The sequence below is a fragment of the Botryllus schlosseri genome, chromosome 9, assembly GCF_051294905.1.
Source record: "Botryllus schlosseri isolate E-star chromosome 9, Bs_hap1, whole genome shotgun sequence".
In the NCBI taxonomy this organism is placed as follows: Eukaryota; Metazoa; Chordata; class Ascidiacea; order Stolidobranchia; family Styelidae; genus Botryllus; species Botryllus schlosseri.
The window spans coordinates 15,444,988-15,470,480 of record NC_137244.1 but is presented as its reverse complement, the minus strand read 5'-3'; the positions used below and the strand labels follow the sequence as shown (position 1 = coordinate 15,470,480).

At 39.9% G+C, this 25,493-nt stretch overlaps 3 protein-coding genes across 4 annotated transcripts; 2 read left to right on the top strand and 1 right to left on the bottom strand.

Moving 5' to 3' along the window:
- Window positions 1–2,188, top strand: LOC145446231 (double-stranded RNA-binding protein Staufen homolog 2-like). Its single transcript, XM_080324476.1, has one exon. The coding sequence runs from the start codon at window positions 193–195 to the stop codon at window positions 1,519–1,521; it is 1,329 nt and encodes a 442-aa protein (XP_080180602.1). The 5' UTR covers window positions 1–192; the 3' UTR covers window positions 1,522–2,188.
- Window positions 2,115–8,825, top strand: LOC145446243 (elongin-B-like). The gene is made up of 4 exons (XM_080324491.1): window positions 2,115–2,266; window positions 2,327–2,476; window positions 6,228–6,339; window positions 8,376–8,825. The coding sequence occupies exons 1-4, from the start codon at window positions 2,264–2,266 to the stop codon at window positions 8,471–8,473; spliced, it is 363 nt and encodes a 120-aa protein (XP_080180617.1). The 5' UTR covers window positions 2,115–2,263; the 3' UTR covers window positions 8,474–8,825.
- LOC145446223 (coiled-coil domain-containing protein 112-like) lies at window positions 8,335–25,251 on the bottom strand. 2 transcript variants are annotated; one of them, XM_080324466.1, is made up of 12 exons: window positions 25,013–25,240; window positions 21,950–22,062; window positions 21,596–21,685; window positions 19,902–19,977; window positions 19,670–19,838; window positions 19,518–19,604; window positions 18,190–18,336; window positions 17,998–18,129; window positions 16,976–17,071; window positions 13,054–13,299; window positions 10,789–10,904; window positions 8,335–8,868 (listed from the first exon to the last, which is right to left on the bottom strand). In XM_080324466.1, exons 1-12 carry the CDS (start codon window positions 25,207–25,209, stop codon window positions 8,838–8,840), a joined length of 1,500 nt encoding a protein of 499 aa, XP_080180592.1. In that variant the 5' UTR covers window positions 25,210–25,240; the 3' UTR covers window positions 8,335–8,837. The 2 variants fall into 2 exon arrangements, with proteins under 2 accessions (XP_080180592.1, XP_080180593.1); XM_080324467.1 differs by lacking the exon at window positions 10,789–10,904 and having other exon boundaries at window positions 25,013–25,251.
- Window positions 25,252–25,493: the final 242 nt, after the last annotated feature.

Here is a 25,493-nt window from a genome sequence, read left to right as displayed (position 1 = left end):
TATTTCTGGTGAAATATTCGAGCGAACGAATAGTTGGTTGCCATACGCGTTGAAATTCCGTGCTTCTTGAGAATGCCGTGTCGGGTGGTGAGATATGCCATCTGTTCTACCGGCGATTAGAGGGGAGTAAAAGTGAACTATAGCTAGGCCTTGTCTAATTTTTAAAAAATTCACCGTACCGAACATCTTCAAATGTACTCGTCTCGATTGAAAAGCCCGTTCGCAAGTATGACAGGCAGTGAAGCTGAAGCGAATGGTGTCGATGATAAGAAACACAGCAGAGGCGAAGCTAAACTTATTCGTGACGCGCCTGTTACCAATCCACAGCAAAGTGTTTCTTACACGCAACAAAATGGGGTTATTGAAGTAAAACGATCGCAGATGGATGAATCGACGCAAACGTCTTCAAAAACTAAGAAATCCAAAGGAGTAACTTCTAACCCTGCTTCCATCACACCGACCGTAATTCTAAACGGGCTAGCCATGGCTCGAGGAGAGAAGGTATCCTACCTGGTCATGAATAAAACACCACTGCCGTCCAGACTAATTTATGAGATTAAGAAAATCCCGTCCCCCATATCTTCTTCAGACACACCACAATCACAGTGCGACTGCAATGCAGGAGCTACCCATCTTCAACTGTTATCAAATCATATGCCGGTTAATGTTGTGAAACGATGGATATATCCGTATGTGTTTCACGTACAAGTTACAGTTGGTGACCGAACCTTCAACGGTGAGGGTAAGTCACAACAAGCCGCAAGACACAACGCTGCAACCAACGCATTAGAGGTATTGCAGGCAATGCCCATTCCTAAGCATTCTTCAAAGAAAGACATATCTAATGGCGATAAAACTGCTACGCCTGTGCCCAAATCAAAAATTAGTATTTTATATGAAAAAGTTTCGGCTTCTAGGCTCAAAATTAAGTTTGAAGTTGTGTCCGAGACTGGCCCTCCTCACTTGCGGGTATTCCAAATGAAAGTCGTTATTTCGAAAAGTACCTCTGAGGTTGTGCTGTCTGCAGAAGGAACTGGTAACAGTAAAAATATCGCAAAGACGAAAGCTGCAGAGGCAGCACTTGAGATCATACATGAAAATCCGCTACCGCCGAGGAACTCCGGTGCTAAAAAAGAGCCAAATCCGAAATTAATGAATGTACTCGCGGCAAACAAGACGCTACATCCGAGCAGCCGTTTGAGTCAAATTATGCAAGCCAAGCAGAAAAGCGTACCTACCTATAATGTCATTTCTTCAGATACTAAAAACCCTCATAACACCTCGTACACGGTGGAGTGTTCGGTGGAAGAGCACACAACTACCGGACACGGCAAAAGCAAAAAGGACGCAAAACGTGACGCGTCTGAAAAGATGTTGTCAAAATTAGGCTTCAAGTTCGCATCTGCTGAAGAAGACAAAGCGTCAACTGACTTGCCTTCCAAGACCGTGCCAAAGAGCACGATAAAAGGTTGGGCGAAGGGCGGGAGTGTGGCTGTACTTCCTACAGTACCAGAAGCATGATTATATGCGATGCTCCACGGATACATTCCTTTACGTTGCATGGATTAAGACTGTGATCATGATCAGGGGCATAGCTGGAACTGTTTGGTGAGAGGTTGTGGGCTAAATTTTCTTGACAACATATTCTGCAATGACGAAGTCTTTTGATTCAAATTTCCCAACTCAAAATTTATTATGGTTTGATCGGGGTTGGCCGCCTTTTGGTGCGTTCTGGCTGTGCCCCCTGTCTGTTTTTGTGGTTAATGTATTCATTTCAATGTCTTCAACTTAAAATTTTGATTCGTGGATGTCCCAATTGAAAGTTATGAAATATGAAAGCTTTCTTGTATTTTTCGAATAATTGTACCAGTTTCTATTCTACTGTTTCATCTTTTGCATTGTAGTGAAACGTTATTGTTTTGATTATACTGTTCTATGTTTACAATCATCAGGTCTTGGGTTTTGCAGACAATGATGTTAGTTGTGTGAAAACGTTGATGATTTATTGCGAATGTTACTTTGTTTGAAATGTGTTAGCACAACCCATTTCACCGTTGACAACTCCATTTACATGGCCTAGTAATGAAAGCATACCATGCCAATGTCAATCATTTGACTATAGACTTGAATGATTACAATCAGTTGACCCATTTCCTCATTGATATATTGTGACGATGTTCTATTTAGATACTGTTCATGTACATAGGAATTTCTGAGCATTACTTAACGTTTATTGGTATTTATATGTAAAGAGGCTGTCACTATGGTAAGAAAGATGTTGCAACATTCTAGCACATGTAAGTGACTTTTGTATTGTTTAATGTAGGATGTTTTCCTTACCATACGGCGTCAAAAGACCACAATCTTCACGGATGCCAAGGAATCAATGCTGGTGTCGGAATTGAAGAGAGTCATCGAAGGGATATTGAAAATAGCTCCTGAAGATCAAATGCTGTTTGCATATAAGGATGACCAGGTGACCAAATATTAACCATTTTATGTATAGTCATCTGCTCATGTTAACACTTGATGTGATTTCGCCACCCCCGTGTAACTCATTGAACTCACTCCTACTTTATAAACCAGTGGTATTCAACTACGGGTCTGTGACAGGTTTGCAGCCAGTCCGCCAAATATATTTGAATTTTTTTAATCTCAATTCTAAAATGCAAGTAGGACGTTTGTCCAATATTTAGATCAGGGGTTCTCAATCCGCGGCCCGCAGACGTACATTTTGCGGCCCGCGACATCTTTCATTATTAACGCAATTACTACTATAGCACAGTGTTGTTACATATTAATTTAGCTACTTAGCTCTTTTATCGCCCCTTCTCTGTTTCGATTGATTACTCATTCTTTGGTGTGTTCTGGTTTCTTGATATATGCTCGGGTTTAGATTGTTATTGTTTTGAATCGGTATTCGGCTGGACTGTAGTTCAAGGGAATCCCGCTGCGTAGTACAGCATTAAATAGTATTTCACTCACAGCGAATGGTTTGAACAAAAACATGAACAAGAAACGGGAAATTAAACGTCAAAAACTGGGTCTGTAACTCTGTGTTGAACAATGAATTTGCTTTCTCAGATATAAATGGAAAACCGATGTGTCATATTTGTCGAAGAACATTTGTCGTTATGAAGCGTAGAAACTTAAAATAATACCACGACAGTTTCTTTTGCAGTCATACATATCGCCTGATTCTTAGAAAAAACGTTGCTAGCTAGGTGTCAAGCCCAGCAATCCATATTTCGAGATCGTTAATATTGCCGACGACGTTACAGTCGCATAGTTTAAAACTGCTTCGAATATCGCTAAACCCAAGAAATCTGCTATAGAGAAGGTGCATTTCAATAAAACTCTAACATACTGTGAGAATAATTCCGGAACTTATCCGAAAGGAAAACATCACCAGGCAAATTTCGAAGCTACAGTTGTCTGAATCAATTGTGACCAGAAGAGTAACAGCAATGTCAGTCGCTCTTTTATCGCATGTTCTGAAACGTGTCGCCGCGTAGACTACTTAAGCCTAGCATCGGGCGAATCCACCGACTTCACATAGGCTACAGCAGTGGCGAGATAGCGCAGTGGTATAATCCGCGGCTGCACCACCAATGGGTGCGGGTTCGAGTCCGACCTCGGTCGACTTCCGAATTCCGATATCTAAGTGTTGGAGGTTTACCTAGGCTCCTCCTCGCCATTTCATCCGCGTCAGCGGTGTCTTACAAAAGCCTAGAGGTGGGCCGTGCTATAAGTCGGCAGTTACGGAAAATAAGAAGAATATCGGCCTGATGTAAATGACCATAGTAGTCGACAAACACCATGAATACCCCAAGTCAAACAAACAAACATAGACTACATTACATAGCTCAATTATCTGAATGCATTTTATAAGAGTGGGCATATTTGTAGTGGAAATGCTTGCAGGGCAGACGTTGGGAGGGTACTCGCGAAAAACATCAACTTGACAATGCTGACTTCTGTAACTATATTGGTGCTGAATTCCAGCCATGGAAGGAAAAGAGAAGGATTGATTGGCTTGCTCAGAAATGACCCCGGACGCCAGAATTCTCGTCATGTCACTGAGAGCTCGAAATGATAATGGCCTCTGTAACGAAAAAGTGACCGCAATTTTATACTTGCGCGCTCACGCATTGAAACAGAGAGTTCGGTTCTCTGGTGGAAGAGTTTGAAGGTCCATCTACCGATTTGGCAACGAATGCAATGCACCCTCCATGAAGGGATTAATTTGCGCCGTTGGCGTATACAAAATAGCAACTGCAAACTCATGAACGCTGCCCATTAATGCTGTAGAATGCATAAAAATGACCGATTACGACTGGTAAATAGGCTACAGTAACGTAATTTTAATAGAAGCCCACAAATACATGATAATAATGTTCTGCGGCCCGCAGCGTCTTTTGCTGTTACAATGCGGCCCGTCATACAAGGGAAGTTGAGAACCCCTGATTTAGATAAATAAGACATCAATTATTGAATCGGTTTAGAAGTTTAAAACGTATTTTACTGCATCTTAGGTTAATGGAGCGTTCATGGTCGACTTATATCGTTGATCACAACTCAACGGTGCAAGTTTTGTACGAAATTATTTGAAAGTTGCCTACATATTGTTTCGGACAATTTAGATGTGAAAACCTCGGAGACTTTTGAACACGTGTTGTTTAATTCTGACAGTGCAATTAATAGACAATTGGCAGTATAATGGGGGCAATAGCAAACACTGAAGTAGCATTTCTTTCAAAGGAAAGCGAACAATGATAATCAAGTTAGTCATCTTTAACACCTGACTTCGCGAGCTATGTCTTGCAGAAACTTCAATCATGCCACGCATATATATCCCGTATATAAAAGGCAGCATTTAATGAACTTTCCAACGTTACAATTGACTTGTAGGCCTATACATTTGTCGTAATTAAATTGAGCGTTAATTCTTATTTTAGTAGGTTAACCATTCCGCACCATTTGTTTTGTAGGTTTGTCGGTCTGTGAGGCCAAAAAGGTTGGGAACCACTGTTATAAACGACTGCACTGGTTCTCAATCTTTTTAGTTTAGGGGACAGTTAAAATTTAAAAAATATTTGTCGGGCCGATGACCATGAAATATCGAAATTAAGTCAAAAATGTAATTTCGACAAATGTATGCAACTCAGAAGAAAATAGTAGAAGGTTCAATGCAATGAGGAATTTGCTGTTACCTTTTTCACATTACACCTGCTATGCCTGGTTTCTGCAAGGTGAGGTCTTGTTAAAAACCAACAACTTGGGCTTTTCTGTACGCTAGCTTTCACATATAGCTGATCTTAAAACGAGTTGTAGGTTGCTTTTAAACACTTTGGTTTAACACTTGAAACATTGTGACGTACGCCAAGTCCATAGTAAACCACCACTCTATATTACGACCTCGTGTAGAAAAAATCTGTTTCAAATGCCTAGAACGGTCAACTTCCTGCATGCATTGAGATGTAAAATTGTAATATATTTGGCGGACTGGCAGGAAAGTTGACTTGGACCGGTGGTTGCAAACTACCGAGCTATTGCATACCCAACAGAAGTCCTAATTGTTCTATTGCACCTTGCTCAGTATAAGTTATTTTAGGCACACCAAAACTTATATACAATGATCCAATTAGCATTATGCTACCTGTTTAGGCACAATCAGCTTTGGTCTGTCTATATAATCTACCATTGATCTTTTAAAGCTATGGATGGTATATTTCGAAAGCCATGAACATTGTCATAAAGGAAATGTCCTCTCTTCACTCGCCTGGTATCCCTCATACTGAGTTTCTTGTGAATGTGTGTTACAGGTACCAACTTGTCGCAAACACACGGGACCAAAACATTTCTATTTCTTGCAAGGTTCTGGCTTCAAATCAGAAGCGCCAAGTCAGCTTTGTTTTTAAGAGTGTCGCTAATTAGGTCTGCAGAACCCCTGAATTCTATGGTTTTAATGTTGCTGAATGTATCATCGAGTTATAGGCAACAAGTTTCTGCTGTAATTGTAACGTCGCAGCACCATCTGCCTGAGCTTATGGTTCAAAATCACCAACATTTTTAAGTTTCTAGTATAAAAGTTCGAAAAAATCAGCTTGTGCTCCCCAGAACAGTACTTTTATTCTCAATTTTAATATCTGATAAAAGCTTATCTGCACCGCGTGACGCATCAAATTATTGCATTTGAAAAGGTCTTAAATCCGAATCATGTTTAGCCATCTAGCACTGCGCTTGAGGACAACAAAACACTAGCAGATAGCGGGTTCACATCGCAGACAGCCAAGGCACAGACTCCGGGAATCCTCGGTTTAGCAGTTAGAGATGGAGGTAAGGAATTGATTGCAAATTTTCACTTTCCTGGCTAAGACGTCGTCATTTGTAGTCCAATTATGATAATCTTATTTATTCTTCAGGCATTACCAAACATAGTTAAGCCTACATTGTCACAAATTAATCCAAACACTAGGCATCTGATATCATATTTCAGTCCCACCGGAACGTGTTGTGATTGCTCTTGCTATGTCTTTATCTAGAATGGAAGGTTGGTTTTTCACTACACGTGTGCACTCGTGCAGTAGGGTTATGACTCGAACAAAAAAATTCAAAATTTTGTGTGTCCTGTAGTCACAAAAAACTGTTTAAACAAAAACCTCGCGCACAAAATTTTCCAAATTTCATTGTATGAAGGATGATAGGCTTTCTTTTGTACATACTGACTTATATAATATATATAGCGACTGATTTTAATTTAACTGATACAATTCCAATTGCAAAGATTTAAAATAGTATTTTGGTAAATTTTGATTGCCCAGATTGAATTTATCCTATCGTGTTGTTTACAGTCAAAATTGAATAATTGAAAAAATATTACATTCGACTGTATACATCGTATAATTTAAATTTGTCTGACACAAATCAAACTGGGTGTTTGAAAAGGTGAAAGTAGAACAACTCGAGATATTTTCAGCGGCCTAGAAAACCGATTAGAGCAGGGGTGTCAAACTCAAATTGCGTCGCTGACCGGATTTAAACTTTAAAATCGCTCGCGGGCTGGACCAGTCAATGACTCTATAATGTTATCTCATATACCATTGCTTTTCGCTTGAATACGTCATAATCAAGCACATATAGATAATTATGATAATAGTATATATTACATTGTATCCAGGATCATCAGATGGTTTTATTCTAGAAACTAGCGAAACCTTCATTCGCGAACAATTGAATTGGCAAAAATGCAATGATTGGCCGGTTCGATACGGCTATGAACCTATAAGAGTGACACTAACGAATTAGTTCAGTGCTACCGTTATGTCAGGGATATCTAAAACTCTATAAATATCCCTGTTTATGTTAGCTGTAATCTGGTGTTAGCCCTGGGTATGCTTGATGGGGAATACAATTGATTTAAATGTAACCGCCGACGTTGGAATTTGGTTTATTATTATTAAATCGAAGGTTTATCTGTAGTCCGGGGACCTTTTGAGTTGGAAGGAAGGAGCAGTGTGACGACAGATATTTTAATTATATTTTGCATGTCTATTACTATTCTCCATGTAAATTGCATGTGACGGTTCCGCATTGGCGTTTTGGCTTCTGTGAACTCCGAACTCAACGTGCACTTTTTTGCCTTCTCGAAATTTGTTGTCAATGTCACCAACTTGTTCCTAGAGGAAACAAGAGTGAAATCACAATACCGCAGTCGGATGTCTATAATATGGCCTATGAACATTGATTGAACATGCTTGACATTTGCTGACTTGAGGGATTGATTATTCAATGGGTGTATCCCCTTTGAAAAAAATTTATCGGTCAAGGTGCGAGATATCGGTTTAATCGGTATTGACCCAACAATTTAATATCGGTCGGGCTCTAGAATATATACCAAAGATTATTTGCTCCTATCTTTGCGCTCGAATGTCCTGAAACCTCATTGGAAGTCGGATACGTCCGTTGTAGCTTTCACTGACGCTAACATAATAACAGAAAGGGAAGTCAAATTGATTGATGAACTTTACCAGAAGTGCAAAAGGACAAATGTTTTTAAGATTAAATTTGTAGCAAAGAATACCTTTGAATTGCGATATTTTTTCTATATTTGGGACCAGTGTCAAAAATTGAAGTTAGTTAGTGAGGAACATTTTTCTCGATTTGAACAAAATAATTTTATCAATTTCTATCCATTAATTCCTGCTAGAGGCAAAATTTTTTCAAGTCATAACCCTAGCGTGCAGTGCGCGTACGATAGATTCAGTCGATGTCAATCAGTCACATATGTATTGTTCGCAATTTTGAATACATATAATGATCTGAAGTAATACATAGAATCATTGCAGAGCGAGTATTAACATGCGTTGTTTCAGAAAATTTCGAACCACTGACAATAGAAAAGTATTCAACTCCCCCGGAGCTTCCGGACGTTATGAAAACACACGACGGGATCGGCGAGCAGAAAAAATGAGACATCGATACCGGTCGCTGCTTCAATTGCTTGCATTTACTTCTACTTTGTATTTTCACGTCCATCCAAACCTCATGTGCTGCATAGACGTCCGCCGACCGGCTCCCGAATTAGCAAACCGTTACTAATTATTCCCATCAGTGTGAGCAATCAAAAATGCGGCTCGTCGATTTGTAATTGTGCAGCGCCTGAGGTGGGGACTTGTCTTTTTGTATATGGTTCAATAGTATATTTTGTGCTGTGTTATGCTCTTTCCTCGGCGGATAGGCGCATGTGGAACATTTGCGTAGGATTTTACATATCTTTGTACTTGAATCTTCTAGACAATAAATTGTGCAGAGTCTTCATGGCAGCCTGTCGCCTTTTAGAGATTTTGCCGCCATGTCGGCACGGCCCTGGAAATAAGCAGGATAGAAGAGGTAGGTCAGGTTAATGCGTCCAGGGGTTCCTATTGAGGGGCACAAATACCATATGACTGTGACATGGAGCGTGTAGTGATGCAATATTTTAGGCTCAGACCTCCAGGATATTTAATGTAGGAGTCGTGACTTGAATCCAGACATGGGGTAATCGTGATCGATTACTACGATTAGTCGTAATCGATTACAACAGATTCAAGTAATTGCAATCGATTAAATCCAAAGTATTCGTAATCGAATATTTCACATATCTAATCGATTTCTTTGTGCAAGAACGATTACTTCTTATTCGTACAGGGACTATGACATGAACTGAACAGTGAACATTCTTGAACAATGAAGAGTCCGATTTATCCGCACGCAGCAAATAGATATTCGATGTACGTGGAGTTGTGTGAGTGTAAGAACACCCGCCATGCCTTATCTTGTTATCACTCTCACTCAGAAGCCACTAACTCGCAGCAGGATAATAATTACAACTTTACCTATAGATTCAAATAATAAAGTCTTAAGTATGTATGGGTGTTGGAATACGCTTAGCTAAGTGCAGTTCGACTGTTGCTGCTTGAAGAGCAGTAGGCCTGTTTACGTACACCGGCAAAAGATTTGAAATTTTATACTCGGCAAAATGAACATGACGATTTCCACACCCAAGAATTAAATCTCCATGAACATGACGATTTCCACACCCAAGAATTAAATCTCCATGAACATGACGATTTCCACACCCAAGAATTAAATCTCAACGGCTGCTGATATAGATTATAACCGAGACGTTGGTCCGCCTGACCCCACCTTTTGACGGGGTCAAGCCACAACTGGACGACACGTTTTGATTTGCTTTCAAGTCGCGCCAAGCGCGAAAAATATTTCAAGCTCATGATTGAATTTCATCTATTGGTAATTGCACATATTACTATTTATTTGTAATCCTCTCTCAGCCCTGTGGTCAGATATACCGGTTAAGCTGGGGAGGTGGTGTCTTCAAAAATTTACGGCACGCAATTCTTAATTATAACATATTCGGGTGCTCCCAATTCGTGACCTCCCGTCTGCTATAATAAAAATTTATTGGAGTCACCCGAACGTAGCAGACTATTATAAAATTTTTCGTGAGACACAAACACAAATTGTCATTTCTTCACGGGCACATTTTCCTCTCTGGGTGCCCCGGGTGGTATTTGTATTGTGGGGCTCAGACTGGGAGGACAGGATTCTTTGTCGCGCCAATCCAGTGTGGTAATGGACAATGGATACATACACAAAGTTTCGGCCAAAGTCTTTCTTTGGTAGCAGTCGCATGTTGACCAAAAGTGTGTACGGTATATGTCTTGGTGTATCGTGGTGCGGTAATGACCGGCACCAAAATGCCTATTTCCATAAGTTATGCATATTTTTTCTTGAAAGGAAGAGGTATGCATTTCAAAAATCAAGATAGAGACATTAAATCGCTAAGAAAATTTCCAAGTAATTTAAATCTTTCAAAAATACTCTAATTTATTTTTATTTACGAAATAATTTTATGTCCACTTCGAGCTCACTCCCCACCCTCTTGGGAGGTTTGGTTCCGGCCCTACTTCCTGATTTTGCTGTTATCATAATCGTGAGATCCAGAAGTAATCGCAATCGATTACATTCATGAAGTAATCACCCCGTGTCTGCTTGAGTCATCCCAACACAGCTAGTAATGTATTCAACACGTAAATCAATACATTGAGATTAATTCATAATATTACAATAATACAATTACAAGCGCTAGAAGGCGCATGTCTAAAAACTTATCTAAAGATACTAAAATTGACCAGAATTTATTGAACCGAAACATTCCTTTTGTTAAGCATTGGAATTAAACAGCTACACACACAATTACACATGGACTGTATTGGCAAAGAGTACCTGTGTGGTATTTTTGCGACTGGTTGATTTTGACTACTGTGAGTTTGATCCAGTTTCCTGTGAATCCAGCCCTCGGTAGGCTGATACAAGCGTGACCGATCCCGATCTACCTGAATCTGTGAAAATGATGCGTCATCGTTGATAAGCTTTGATAAAATGGAGGTGTTTGAGTGATAGTTCTAAGCCAGTTGTTCCCTGATGGCGAGTCTGTGAGCTATGTGCTATCATATCAACGGTGGCACAAACATTGTCAGATGCTTTGAAGAGAAATGTCATACATACAATCATGGGATACAGGAGGAACTTGTAGGGCACACTACATACCAGTGTTGGGATCAAGTCATCTCGAGTCAAGTTGACTTTTCTAAGTATCCGAGGCATAATAATTCATATTCATTGCATCATTTGCTAGCTGCTTGAAATTGAGTCCTGGGTTGAATATACATGCAAAAAGGCGCTGTATCGCTCACGCAGAACTGCTAAACTACACAGGTAACGCCGTAACGGTATGTATGTAATTATCAGCCCAAATACAGTACCCCAGAAAGATGAAAAATTGATATGATACTATACACTACCCACTTACACATATATGATATACAATTTAAGCCTGCTCCAGTTGTTGATGAGTATCATCATTGGGTTTATTAGCAATTTTATCAGTTCAATACACCACAAAAAATGCGATACAATGAAATGACAGGAAGATGTCGAAGCGACAAGGAGTAGTCTATGGAATCTGACACCCACCTTGGCCTAGGCGATGTAAAGAGGAGGCATGCACACTGAATGAAAGTAAAGAAGATAGTATAGAGTAATATAAAATTATTAACGATATTCGTTTGATTTAAATCATACAAGAGGGTTGGTTATATGCTCAGTTTATAGAAGAGAGATAGCCTATATTGATTGTAGCTCAATTTCTTTATATAGTATATGGTACACATATACAGCAATACTCAGTTTGCTGCCACACGATACAACATAACGGACTCTCAATGCCATGTGCAACATATGCATAATCACCATACTGTCGAGGCTATGTTGTACACTACCGGTACCCTGCTGTGCCAATGCCGTCTGATCGAATGGGGAATTAATATAGATGTATAATTTGTATATTAACGAATGTACAATTCAAAAGGATGATATAACGAAGGTGGTGGATCTAAAATAATAGCATTTTTGTAGTGTATATTGTAAAGTACTGCGACAATATCGATTGGTCAAGAACGTATTCGGTGGCTGTGACTTCATTCGGTTAATTTCCTGTAGAGGCCAGCTGTTTCTAATATTTATAGTGAAATTGAATGTGTCCTTGAGAATGTTCAATCTTGGCTGGTGTCAGATCATAAGACATTAGCATAACACAGCCCAGGGTTGTAACCAAGTCACAAGGCTCCGAGTCACAAGTCAATCTCACTTTTATATTTTTGACTCGAGTCAAGTCGAGTCATTTTCAATTCCCACCGAGTCAAGTCCGAGTCCAAGTCAGCGAACAGAGGATCGAGTCCGAGTCATGGTATTATGACTCGAGTCCGAGTCCAAGTCATTGTGTTGACTGCTCAGTTTCCAGTTAAAGTCTTCCTAAACCCACTTTTTTAACCCTGTTTGGTGATATTGAATGGTTCGCATTTATAATATATCAATTTTCCTCACTTTTAGCAGTTTCTGGTCGCATTTGCAAGCACCAGTACCAACAAACGAAATCCCAATAGTGTGTTGGCTTCGAAATTACAATGAAATGTCGGTCTTCGCCGTCTGAATCTCGAGTCAATGACTTGCTTCGAGTCATGCGCAATGACTCGAGTCCAAGTCGAGTCAATACACAGATTGACTCGAGTCGAGTCGAGTCATTTCCGTATTTTGAGAAAATGACTCGAGTCGAGTCGAGTCATCCGAAAATCGTGACTCGAGTCGAGTCATGACTCGAGTCATTACAACCCTGACACAGCCCCTCCCTTACTGTGGCTTTCTGAAGAAAATGGCTGCGGCCAAAAACTTTTTTCCGATCTGTGCTTCAATTTCAGACCACGTCATTATTAGAGCGCAGTGCCCCTTTAACTTATACGAGATACAGAGATTTAGTTGAGACTGATGACTTGAAATTGACTTGACACTTCAGCATATGGTACTTGAGCATTCGGGTAAAAAGTTAGGGCCATTGCTAGTTATGGAGTCAGAGTCACATGCTCAACTGTCAATTTTCATTGAAGGGCCACCTCGTCAAAGATGCTCGCCCGCCTAACGCAATTCAAGCCTGACCTTTTCTTTTGTCCTCTCGAGCCGTTCCTTCCTGACTATCTCCTGCTCCTCCTTTCTCCGCTGCTCACGCATCCGGATGCTCAAGGCGACGCGATCCCTCTCCTGAAACCTGGAGAGGTTCTCCCGGATCTCCTGCTGCTGCTCTTTTTTTGCCTGCTCCTCCTCGAGCTCTCTCATCCATTGCAAGCGTTCGTCATCCTCACGTTTCGCTTGCAGCCTCGCCCGTATCTCTTCCATTTCGGCTCTCTGTGTGCAAAGGTGGACATGGACAGTAATGAATTACTTCCATTTGTTCAAAGTAATCACGTCAGTTATGTTTTTAGAAAACATCAACTTCTACTTTTTAATTGACTTTTTGAGCAATTATTTTTACGCTCTGAATTTTGAAAAGTAGAAATTGTTTGGGATAAGTCTGCATCGTTTTTACGGGTGAAATTATCACGAGAACCTCGTGAAATAGCCCCATTTATCAATGAATTCGACACTTGGTGGCCCCTTAATTCGATAATTTAATAAATTAATATAACTATCACATAGATTAAATCTCATATATTAGATTGTAAAAGGAAGTAAGACCCCAATAAGACAAGTGGCGTGATATGCTATGTGTGACGTGTGAAATAGGAAGTAATACATATAATTTACATCGTATACGACCTCGTATTCATGCGATATATATGTGCATGGGATGTAATGTATATTTCGTTCATTCAATTGATTGATTCGATTCTGAATCGACGTTACATTTTGGAACAATTCAATACACTGCAAGTCGGGAACACAGCAACAAAGAACGTTGTCTGTGTCATCAATTGATGTGCGTGGAAGACAGGCGTTAGCCAACAAGCCGTTCACTGCTGGTCCGTCGAAAGTGAAATAGACACAGCGAATTGTACAAGTAACCTTCTGGAGTCTGATTACACAAGTTAAACATCACAAAGACATTCGCTCTGTGTTAAATGGGTTTCTATCCGCGGCCAAGTCAGATAAAAGACCTGATTAGTAAAACTGGTATCTGTGGCTTCCGCGTATGGCTTTCAGCATTTTCAGGATAGCATGAAGGGGTGGTGCAAGACTAAGAAAGCCTCACAACGCTATTTCTGTATCTTCCTCGTTCAGCACATTAGGGTTGTTCAGATTTGAAAAATTGTCAGGAAACTTCGATGGTTTAGTACAGTGCTTTTCAACCTGTGTGACGGTTCGCACCTGTGCAAATGAAAAAATTGCAGTGTGAATGACGAAGATGGTGCGAATGGAAACCCGGATGAAGTGCGAATGAAAATCGTGAATAATTGTTAATTTTTCTGACGTGGAATAATTCAAATGAACCTAATAGGAAATTTAAGGACTGTGTAACTTCTGTAGTTGCGACGCAATTGTAAAAACTTGTTTAACTTACGAGGCAACACTAATCGTAGCTCTCACAAGCATAGTGAATTAATATTTGCGCACTATAATTATTACGTAACCAAAAGCCTGGTTTGGAAGCTGGTGTAGTGGCAGATATCCAGTATATCAGCCAGTCTGAGCCTGCGACAGGCTGGAAAAATGATGTCAAATTGACTTTCTGGTTTCTTTCGCTAAACAATCTTCAAATTTTTGTAGAAACTGTTCGCTTAGCGCAAGGCACGAGGATAGTAATGACTACCATCCTTACAGACTCACATTTGCAAGTTACTGTAACACAAATTTTAACCCCTTCAACGGTTAATAAAGTATGGACAGCAAAGAGTATAATTTTGGGTTAACATGCATGTAATATTTGTTGAATTTCTTGCAAAAAACTCTGCGATAGTTTTTACATATCCAAGGTCACTCTGTTATGGGTACTGTAGCCAATAAGCGAGACACGCTGAAAATATGGCTTTATCATGAGAATTTATGCTAAGATTTGTCCGGCTTGGTTTTTCTAGAAAACGTGGTCGAAGACCGTTGGGATGAAATGGTGTAGGGGCGTGCAACGAGCGAGTTCAGGCCTATGAGACTCATTCATTCCGAGACCGTCGCGGGCACATGAAGACGTGAAGTTTTGACCAACAAACCGCTGATAAAATGCGGTGCCAAAACATAAGCGGCAACAACACCTTGGTCTAAAAATGACCTATGCAACTATGCTGGATGGCCTAACCTTTCGATACGGATATGCTCCGATGCCGGCACGAAATATTCCCGTTCTTGCAATCTGAGTAGACAGTAGTACAACTGCGACACGCAAAGGAATTTAATTCACCCTAATTTGAAATCGCGTGCGTCAGACATGTTTTGTAGAGCAGTGTTGCGTCGAATTGTGTTGTGGGTGTTATGTATGTCATACATGTCGTAGCATACAACTGTAATATTAAAAATGAATTCCTTTTCATGGGTGAGGCTCGGGTCGCGAGATGCCACATTTTGGTGGTAGTCTAAAAGCCGCTTTACCGTTATTAAACTGTTATGAATTCTCAAGTTAGATTGAGCTAAAGAGCAGAAATCACAGTATCGTCAGTTTATTTGCTCATCTCCTATACTCGCGAGACAAAAGTTGGAGCAACGAATCATAAGGTAGCGAGCTCTAATGTGCCTGCTCTTCTTGATCGTTTTGCACCTTATGTTCCAAGACATAAGGCAAAAGCCTCAACACAAACATGTCGGTTTTTTACCCTTTCGACAACCTGGAGCCTCCAGGACCTTTGTGTCAGCTCTCAAAAATGATTTCTGCCAGCAAGCATTTTTCACTCGCGAGAAATACGCTGTATTCATCTCCGTTTTGCTGTGCACAATCTGTCTATCATATTCATGGGAATCATGTATGGGTTGCATGGTTGACATTGGCTTGTTTTGGATCGTACATTGAAGAAGCGCCGTTGGGTTGCAAGTCGAGAACAAATGCAGATATTTCCAGCTAGCTTTCAGCCAGAAGATATTATTCAAAGGTATGTAATGTCTGTAATACTTTTGTCGACTGAAAATCATCAGTAAAATACCGAGTTATCTTATTATTGGTAGACTGCAATGGTCATGGGCAACATGGTCAATACTACAGATCCAGTAGTAAGGAGAATTGCGCCGTGGCTCTTTGGGGGGCTTTTCTGGGATGTAAGATCACGATGAAGATGACCAAAATTGCTCATAAAAGTGTTTTTGTGTATTAAACTATCATTTGGATAACAAGCATCGAAGTTTCTAGGCAATTTTTCAAATCTGAACAACCCTAATGCACATCATGCACAGATTGTGTGTATGTATATCATGAGTCCGTGTTTATGCCGCAAAAACATCAAGGACAAAAATATGTAACATTCTATTACTATACATATATAACAAGCGCCAAATTCACCAAGTCGGTCAGTAACAGTGTACTTCTATATTTGAAAGTACTCCAAGTAAGTTTTGCCTACATACACAACTTACTGAATTGGTTATGCTTTTAGACAACTTCTGTTTGCAACATCGCTGAGTTTCCACCCTTCAAATTTTATAAAGTAGAAACCAGTTCAGGATAAGTTCAATTCGCTTTTACGAGTGAAATTATCATAAGGACAGTGTGAAATCGCCGATTACCAGTGACTGAATCTATATTCAAAGAATACCCTTAGTATTAGTAGCAAAAATACATCTTGCAATCTGGAATGCGGTCATCTACGATTAAGCTGCAAATAGTATGTGACCCATCGATCTTACTTTTTCAAACTCCTTCAAGTAATTTTGACATGTCTCCAATCCTGGACCTATTCTTCCCTGGCCTGATGATTGCTTGTTGACAGGTTAGCACAAACATCAATGGCCATTTCACTAGAAGTTTGACATTAAAATGAGAACGGTCACAATAACACTCAGTCGTTGCATCCCGAACACAATTTGTCAGACAATTTTCGTCGATGTTACCGTACGATTGCATACTCAACAAATATTATCTGAAGGTATGTTGTTTTTCGTCAGTTACCTTCTCCATTTTCATCCTTTCTTCCGCTTCCACTTTCATCAGCTCCTCTTCTCGTTTTCTCCTCTCTGCTTCCTCCTTCTCTTCCCTCTTGCGGTTCTACAATCCAAGATTGGTAAATCACAACACGGAAAAAATGGAACTTCTGTTCGTTTTTGCTCAATACTTGTCACGGTGGTTTTGTCCTCGTCTATGGTACTGCCACACATGGCTACCTCACAGCATGAGTTCAAGTGTATTAGCACATGTTTATCATTTCCGAAAGCAGTGGTACAGTAAACTGGGCGTCTCTTCGCTTCTGGTTCTAACTACATTAATGTGATTTCTCAGTTAGAGTATTGCCAGTGCGTTTCCTAACAATATATGATAGGCTAGATTGGTTGATGTTCAATGTTCATCTTCAATACATGCAACTGGAAATTTACTGTGTTTGGACACTAGCAGTCAGTTAGAAATACTCTACAGGGAAACGATCAGTCTCTTAAGAGAAAATTGGCTGTGGATACTTAGATGCCACACAGACGTAGATTAGACATACGTAGACACTGTAAAAATGGGTTCCGGGTAGATTAAACTGTGTAATATGTGGCCGATTATAATTTTGGTTTAATTTGATTGACAGTGAAATTGTCATAATTGCTGGATATGTTTCAGTGGCTAATATCTAATGTTATTTCAAACTGGTGTCATTTCAAAATTGTATTCTGAGTTCTATGATGATAGTTTGCACTGTCAGACAGTTTTGTTGGTAAAAGCAATATCATGCAGTCAAGCACCACTTCCTGCCTGAGAAAATATATCACGTAAGAGATAAGCCAGTTAAACAGTTGAGCAAGCAGTGAGAATGAAGAAAATCTACATGTATATGGTAAAAAAGCCACAGATTTTAAAATAGAAAGCTTTGGCCTGAAAAACAAAAGTAATGCATACCACGACAATGAACTGAAGTACTCGGAAAAAAACATGATTTCATTTCTGATTGTGACTCGATGAAAGGCGCAAGGGCAGACATGAAAGTTATGCACCTTCCATGCCATAATTTGCTCTTTCTTCATTCGCCGTTCCTCCTCAAGCTTTTTCTTTTCTGCTGGATCGTCTTCTCTCTTATGATCATCCGAATTCACGGAATCGTCATCAATCAAATTCTCCTTTTCCGCCTGAAGAAGTTTACACCGTATTTCAAATAAGTCTCGCAGTTGGGGAGTGTCGTAGCATACCCTTTTCTGACGCCACGCCGCTATGACGTCCATCTTACGCTGTTTCAACGCCAGAAAGTGAGAGTACCAATTTTCATGTTTTTCGATATCCTCTCGAGTGCGACCGGGAATCTGCCGCGCGGCAGCGGAAATGAAGCTCCTGTTTCCCTGATATTGGAATAGACAGAGGTGGTAAAAGTAGTTGACGTTGGTACTCAAGTAGAAGTAACATCATAAATTCATACTAAGTCACAAGTAGAAGTAGCAATGCCCGTGGAAGTCGAAAATGAAGGTCTGCAAAGTAACCAATGAAGTAGTTTCCAAAAATAGGTTTGGTTGAGGGACCGAATACTTTTAACAGTTAATCAGAGGTGGCTTCTTTCGAAAGCGCAGAATTTGCGACTAACGCAAAACGAATAACGACACTACAATTAGTTCTAATTTCAAAATGATATTCATGACATGCGGCTATTTTCACCAGTTATTGTGTGAGAGAGAGAGAGATGATATTCTTTTGCGCTTGCATCATTAATATGCTTTGAAAACGGAGTTGCGATACAGCCGTGAGGTCATCTAATTTGCCCCCTCGTTTTTTTTCTCCTCCATGCTATCTGTGATTGCCTAGCACCTAGCTGGATATCTGCGGATACCAATTTTCGAGTCTATGGTATGACCCGGCCGGGGATCGAACCCACGACCTAGTGCTCGAGAAGCCGAACGCACAACCACTACACTAATGATCTCAATCATTAAAGTGATGCAAAAAACCTACTACTTTTTACTTTACAAAAGATGAAATGTAAAAGGTAAGTGGTTTTTCTAAAATAATTGGAGTAAAATTGGAAGTTGTCTAAAATATAAGTGCAAGGACTCCAAAAAAGTAGAGCTACTTCATTGCTGACCCACTGTGGTAAAAGAACTTACACTGTTTTCAACGTTTTCTGTGTTCCATACCAGAAAAAGGCCTCATATCGGAGAATAAAATGCAAGATTTAAAATCACTTCACGTCGAAAATGGTTGATTGTGATTTTGGCTGTTTTACGAATATACCAACCACGAGTGTTTTCGTATTTCCGGAACTTTAACTAATAGATCAGTAAACGTCTGCCGGAAGGCTGCATCAATGTCAATCGATCAAAAATCTATTTGCAAATTTCACAGACACAGCATCGCTCATTCCAAGAATGTTGTATTGCATCCAAACTGGACTTGGAATCTACTGAATGAAAGTAATACAAATTGGATCCCGGACATCAATTCCCTGGTTTACGTCCACACCCGAATTTAATATTCCGTGCAGGCAATTGGAATATGTTTGAAATTCAAAATGACCCGAGCGTCAGTATACCTTGTGTCTATGTCGAATACGAAGAAATGCTCCATGATCGTAGTCATCCCATCCTCCTTGCAGGCCGCCATTTTGCGACACAAACGCCTGCGAAAGTCAATCGGTGTTGCACTGCAGTTCCACGAACTTCGTAGACAACACCGGATAAATACCTCGAAATCTTGAATTTCTTTCGGAAAATCAGCTTGAAACGACCGGACTTTACCTTTCACCCGTTGTGAGGTTACTTTTATGGGGGCGTCGGATAGCGCCTGAATTTTGCTTTCCAAAATTTTGATCTCCTGTTCGGTCTCCTTCTCGGAAATGGTCAACGTTTCGAGCCTGTACATTTGTTAAAAAGCACCCAGTGAGAATTGCGGTGCGTCGACATGCAAATACATTTACGTTTCGGTTTGCTTTTCTTTGAACTCTCGAATTGCGGATTCAATGTCTTCCATCGTTTCTTTCAGTTTATTCGCAACTGAACGAGCAAGTGTTCATGCCAGTCAATTAGTATTATCACACGCGCCAAGCGCTAAGTTTATTCAGAGTGAATGAATGAATTCGGTCAATAACAATGTTTGTTGCATTGCTGCATTGTTGCGGTTGGACTTATCAATATCAAACATTTCAGTGAACATGCGTTTATCATTTTGTGGAAAGGTTTCATCGCAGATGATCTTTCTGCCAGTACGCACGTGAAGTCACATGTTGGACGACACGTTCTCTCACAGTAGCAAATATAATTACACTGAATTCCGTAAATTGGGCGTATTTTCAATTTTTAATTTTCAAGAGGGGGCACCAATATTATAAGCAAGAAATCGAGTGACGATAAATTGCACGAAGTGCTAAGAAAAATATCAAGTAAAATAAATCTGCAACAAAATATTTTACTCCATAGTCGTATACGAGAATTTAAGAAAAATATTGATGGCCCCTGGCTACGCCATTGCGTTGGAACTGATATTTCAGTCATCAACATCTCAAAGTTCGCTGTCAGACTAATCAAAGTTTTGGTTGGTCTTGCAGGTTCACAATAAATTAATTACTTTAAGTAATTTATTTTTCTGATATGGTAACTAATTTAGAGAATTACATCACGGGCCGTATGAAACCTTGTTGGCCGCCCCTGCTCTAAGCTGTGCACGTGCGCAAATAAGCAGTGCTGACACCGTCTCTGCGCACAGAAAATTCAAGTTGCGCACAAAAAATCCGAAGTGATGACCATTTTTTTTAGTCGTTACGCACTGTTGTTCAAGGGTCTGCGCAGTGAGCTGGTGAGTGTGCGCAGACTCGTCAAAAATTAAACATTGCTGGTCAGTAACCAAGCAATCCTGCTTTTTCAGGTACTTAAGTAGATTTTGCCAACTCACACTTTCACTTCCTCAAGTGGTTATAATTTAAGACTACTTCAGTGACTTGACTACCTTGACCACATCTGTTATCATTACATGTAAGTAGTATGACAAGAGTGAAATAACATATACGAAAGTATAAAAGAATCAAGATAAATAATACGAAAGTTTAAAATGGTATCTCCTATTTGATAAATTATACAACACATTTTCTTGATAAACACACAGAGAGAGAGAGAGCATCTAACAGCAGCTTTGATTTGAATAAAGGGCAATGCCAAATTGGTTTCATCCATGTATGGTTGTTTCGACAGGGATGGATAGATCCCGATTCCTGTGTGAAATTACAAAATAAGCACGGACCAGCACCTGCACTACCAATAAATCAGGCTGGGCATAACGATTCAAATACCCGAATCTTGATCAAGTAGGCCAGTCAACCACAGCCGTTAATACAATTTTGTGAAGTAGTAATCGACTAGCAGTATTTTCACGGAGTACTATCTCACAGTCAGCATTGATGAATTTGGAATAATGGTATAACTGACGTTATTAACTGCTTTTGTAATGGTAATACCATGGTACTTGGTTGGGAATTGAATCACTCCAGGACTCGATTTTACCTGGCCCAACCAGAAGACCGCCTAGTGCTGTAGATCATCATAAATTCCTGCAAGTTTGACAGTACCATATCGAATCAGCGAATCTGCTTATGTATCACGCAAAATTGAGACTACTTACATTCAGGAGTGGCTTTCACATGTTTCAATTCCTGCTGGAAGCCGGACACTTTACCTTTGATCTTTCTCAACTGCTGTTCAAGCTTTGTTCCTGAATATCAGAACATAACTAGCAAAGCGCGAATGAAAATATCGAATCCGGGAATTTTGCTGCCTTCAAACAGCCTGCGAATCGGATCGGACCACCAAACCATTCTGTAGACTTACATCCCATTATTTAGTCGACTTATGTACTCACAACAGATCTCGTTAGTATTATAGGCAGAACACCACCTGGCTGCACAACAACATTAGGTCAGTATTTTGGAGATGAAATTAAAATCCCCTTTGAGTGCCAAATAAATTTAAACATTACTTTCACTTTTCAAATCAGCATTCAAAGACTTTTCGGTGTCCTGCAAACTGGCAAACTGTTGGTCACGTCGTTCAAATACAAATGCCAGTCGTTCTCTCTCGGCCCCATGCCTCCTGTAGAGTATTTTGAAGATTAGATTTTGAATCTAAAACAGAATATGACTGACCAAGCAAGCATAAATGTTAGCAATACGGAATGGGATTCCAAGAATACCCTATGCCCGTGTGGTCAAAATCATTATGGACGGCAGTTAAGCACAATTTAGCAAGACAAGTATACTTCAAGTATATGTTAAAATAGAAGCTTTGAGAATTAGATTGATGTGGTCAAAGTAGGATCGGCTAACGGTGCTATCATGCAAATATTATCAATTTCAAAACTACATACCGCAATCATGATTTGAAACTGGGTACCCATCTATTATAAAGGTAAGCAGTCTGTACTTTATAGGGTTACCATACGTCCTTTTTTAGGAATTTTGGTCCAATTTATAGCAAAAATCGACTGAGATGCCGTAATTCAGCCCCGAAGTGCTGCTCCAACGGGTATCTCGGAGCTGAGCGAAAGTTGAACTTCTTTTTATTAGTCAACCACTCGACAATGTGAATTACCTTTTTTTTCAGTCAACCGCCTACGAAATTTACCACTTTTTCGGGATTTTCCACCGGTATTCTGAGTTTGAAAATTTTGAAAAAGTGTCCTCCTTCCCGATTCCAAAACATGGTAATTCTAAAATATGGTAGTAGGCTACTTTATATCAAGTAACTGTAGAAGTAGAAGTGAAACCACTTGCACCCTGTAGGCTCATGTAGTTCATAATAAAAGTAGAAGTGAAATCACTCTCATTATGAACTACACTACTACAGGGTGCAAGTGACTAAATCTTGAACCTTAAGATTCCTATGCTGGGGCTATTGCTAGGCTTTCAAGTGGGAAAATCAACCTACATCGGTGGTTCTCAAACTTTTTTAGACACGGCCCCCTTTATGATAATGAAAAGTTTCGCACCCCCCTTGTTGTCATAGCACAAAATCCAACCGGGATGCTAGCAACTCCGACCGATAGTTTGATGGCATGGAAGGTTATGACTGTTGATGAGAGAATTCTAAAATATGAAATTCGGACTCTATATATATATATATATATATAGAAATAGGAATGAATTGGTGGTAAATCGTGCAGAGCGCGAAAAACATTTTCAGTTGACCGATACTTCGTGCCCCCCTTTAGATGCTTTCTCACGGCCCCCAGTTTGAGAACCACTGACCCAGATGAACAATTGCATCACCTTGATTAAGTTACAGCCACAAGGGATATATTTCATGAGGATTGTGTCGTGCGAAATGGTGATGGAACAAATTCTACTCTTCTGTAACACTAAACCAAGTGACAGCTCATTGGAGTGGCAATGACAATAGCATTCATTGGAGTGACATATAATTCGAGTTTATTTGAGTGACAGCTTATTAGCATGACAATGCTTACGACGGTCTTTATAATGACAGATACGTCAAGGTCAGCAATGTTCAAGTTTATTTGGGCGACAAATGAGGGATTAGGTTTGGAAGTCAGGCCAGACTGGAAACAATGGTTGTTTTCGGCAATAAGTTGCATGTGACAGAAGGGTTTCTTGCATAGAATAATTATGTGGGGTAATTAAAGGAAAGTTGCCCGTGACGTTGCCACCAATTCCATACTGGGGTTCAGGTTTCGGTTAGATTGGGTTAACGTTAATTGATTCAAATAAACCGTTTGAAATAGCATTATATCGATGTGACACTCAAAATAATTTTAATTCTGTCACTCAAATGATTTTTCAGTCAAACGATTAAAGCGGCAATTTTCAATGTGTTGTTCAAATGAATTGCATTAGTTCACTCAAGTGAGCTGTCACTCAATTGATCTGTCATTCAGTCGATTATTATCATATATTTGCTACAGTGTTGGTGTGATTGCACGCAAAATGAGGTCAATCCACGCCCAAAGCCAAATTTCAAATCCAACTTTTTTCTTATGGAATGAAATTTAAAGTATATTTCCTATACAGTAGTAACTTTAAATGCAAGTTATACTTTTTCATATCAACACTGAACTTTCATATCCAACTATAGATCGAGATCCTAAATCTGAAGATGTTTCAACACAACTAGTTCCTGCATGATCTGTAACTACAAATCTAAATTTCAAATCCAATATATTTCAAATTAAAATTCTCGCAAACTGAACTATGCTGTGAAAGTCCTGGCCTGGCCTGGGGAGCTTTAGCAAACTTTTGGTCCTGGTTTCAATGGTCGGTAAAGCATTATAAGCACATCTCATGGTATTTGATGTGTTTTAGTGGTGTTTATATACCGTTCATGTATGTATATTGTATATATGTATTATACTAGTAAATGATGGCTTTCTATTTCTGGGATTTGAAATTTTCAATTTTGGCACTTCGCCGGTTGTTTCTAGACATTGTTTGGTGATCTTGGCAGAATCACTCAACCTTTCAACTCAATCACAATATGGACAATGGACATGTTGTAAACATAACTCATGTATGTGTCTTCGCTGCACGCCTGTCGCTTCAGTATTATCATCCAACTTGTACAAAGCAAACATATTTGTAGAATTCTTGTTCAAGGGTGCGTCATTTCTGTTGTGGGGGTTGCGACGGGGTCTCCACCCCTAGAGACACACACCCTAATGTAAGAAACCACTCCCCCTGTCTCATTAATTTAAAAGACTTCATTAGATGCAATGGAAGTTCAAGTTCAGTTCAATGGCAACCCTATATGATTATTTAGATATTATCTATTGCAAGGTACCATATACTAATTCAATAATAACAATTCTCAATTCAAAATGAGGGAACTCGGCAAAGACATGATTCACAGTCTATTGTGAAATTTTTTCAACAATTCTTCGGTAAAAAATGCATAGGACTATCGCACGCCCTGCAATTACAATTGATGGTAACAAAACCAGCTATGAAATACAAAAACAAAATTAACGTTTGCAAATAAGGTTTGATTTGATGTATGTCAGATGTCAAAGATATTTAACAAAATCACATACTGAAGTTTTATCTGGTCGAGTTCGCGAATGAATTGTGTTCTTCTCGACTTTTCGTTTTTCTTCTTCCAATCCACTACGCCACAATCCCCGATGCTTCCAGCCATGTCACTCGCGTCAAGAAACTGTATTTTGATTGCGCTCTTGCGGATTCTTCCCATTCGCGCGATGGCAACGGCTTCCTGGTGCTCATCCACCATGTCGTATCATAGAGGCTTTGTTATTTCTCTATCGACTCACTTACTGCGTTTCCATGCACGGCCGATGGGCCCATTTTCGAGAGATTCGGCCGACGAACGAGAGAATTTCGTTGCGCATTCACAGATTGCACACCCACGTCGGCCGACTCGTCGGCCATCGAGTGAATCCTTCGGCTTAGCCCTTCGGCCATGCTTGGGCTGTGTCTTGGATTAGCGAATTGGTATTCGCTACTTACAATACACTTTTCGTATCAACTTGACTATGGCTGAACTCCGGACGGATC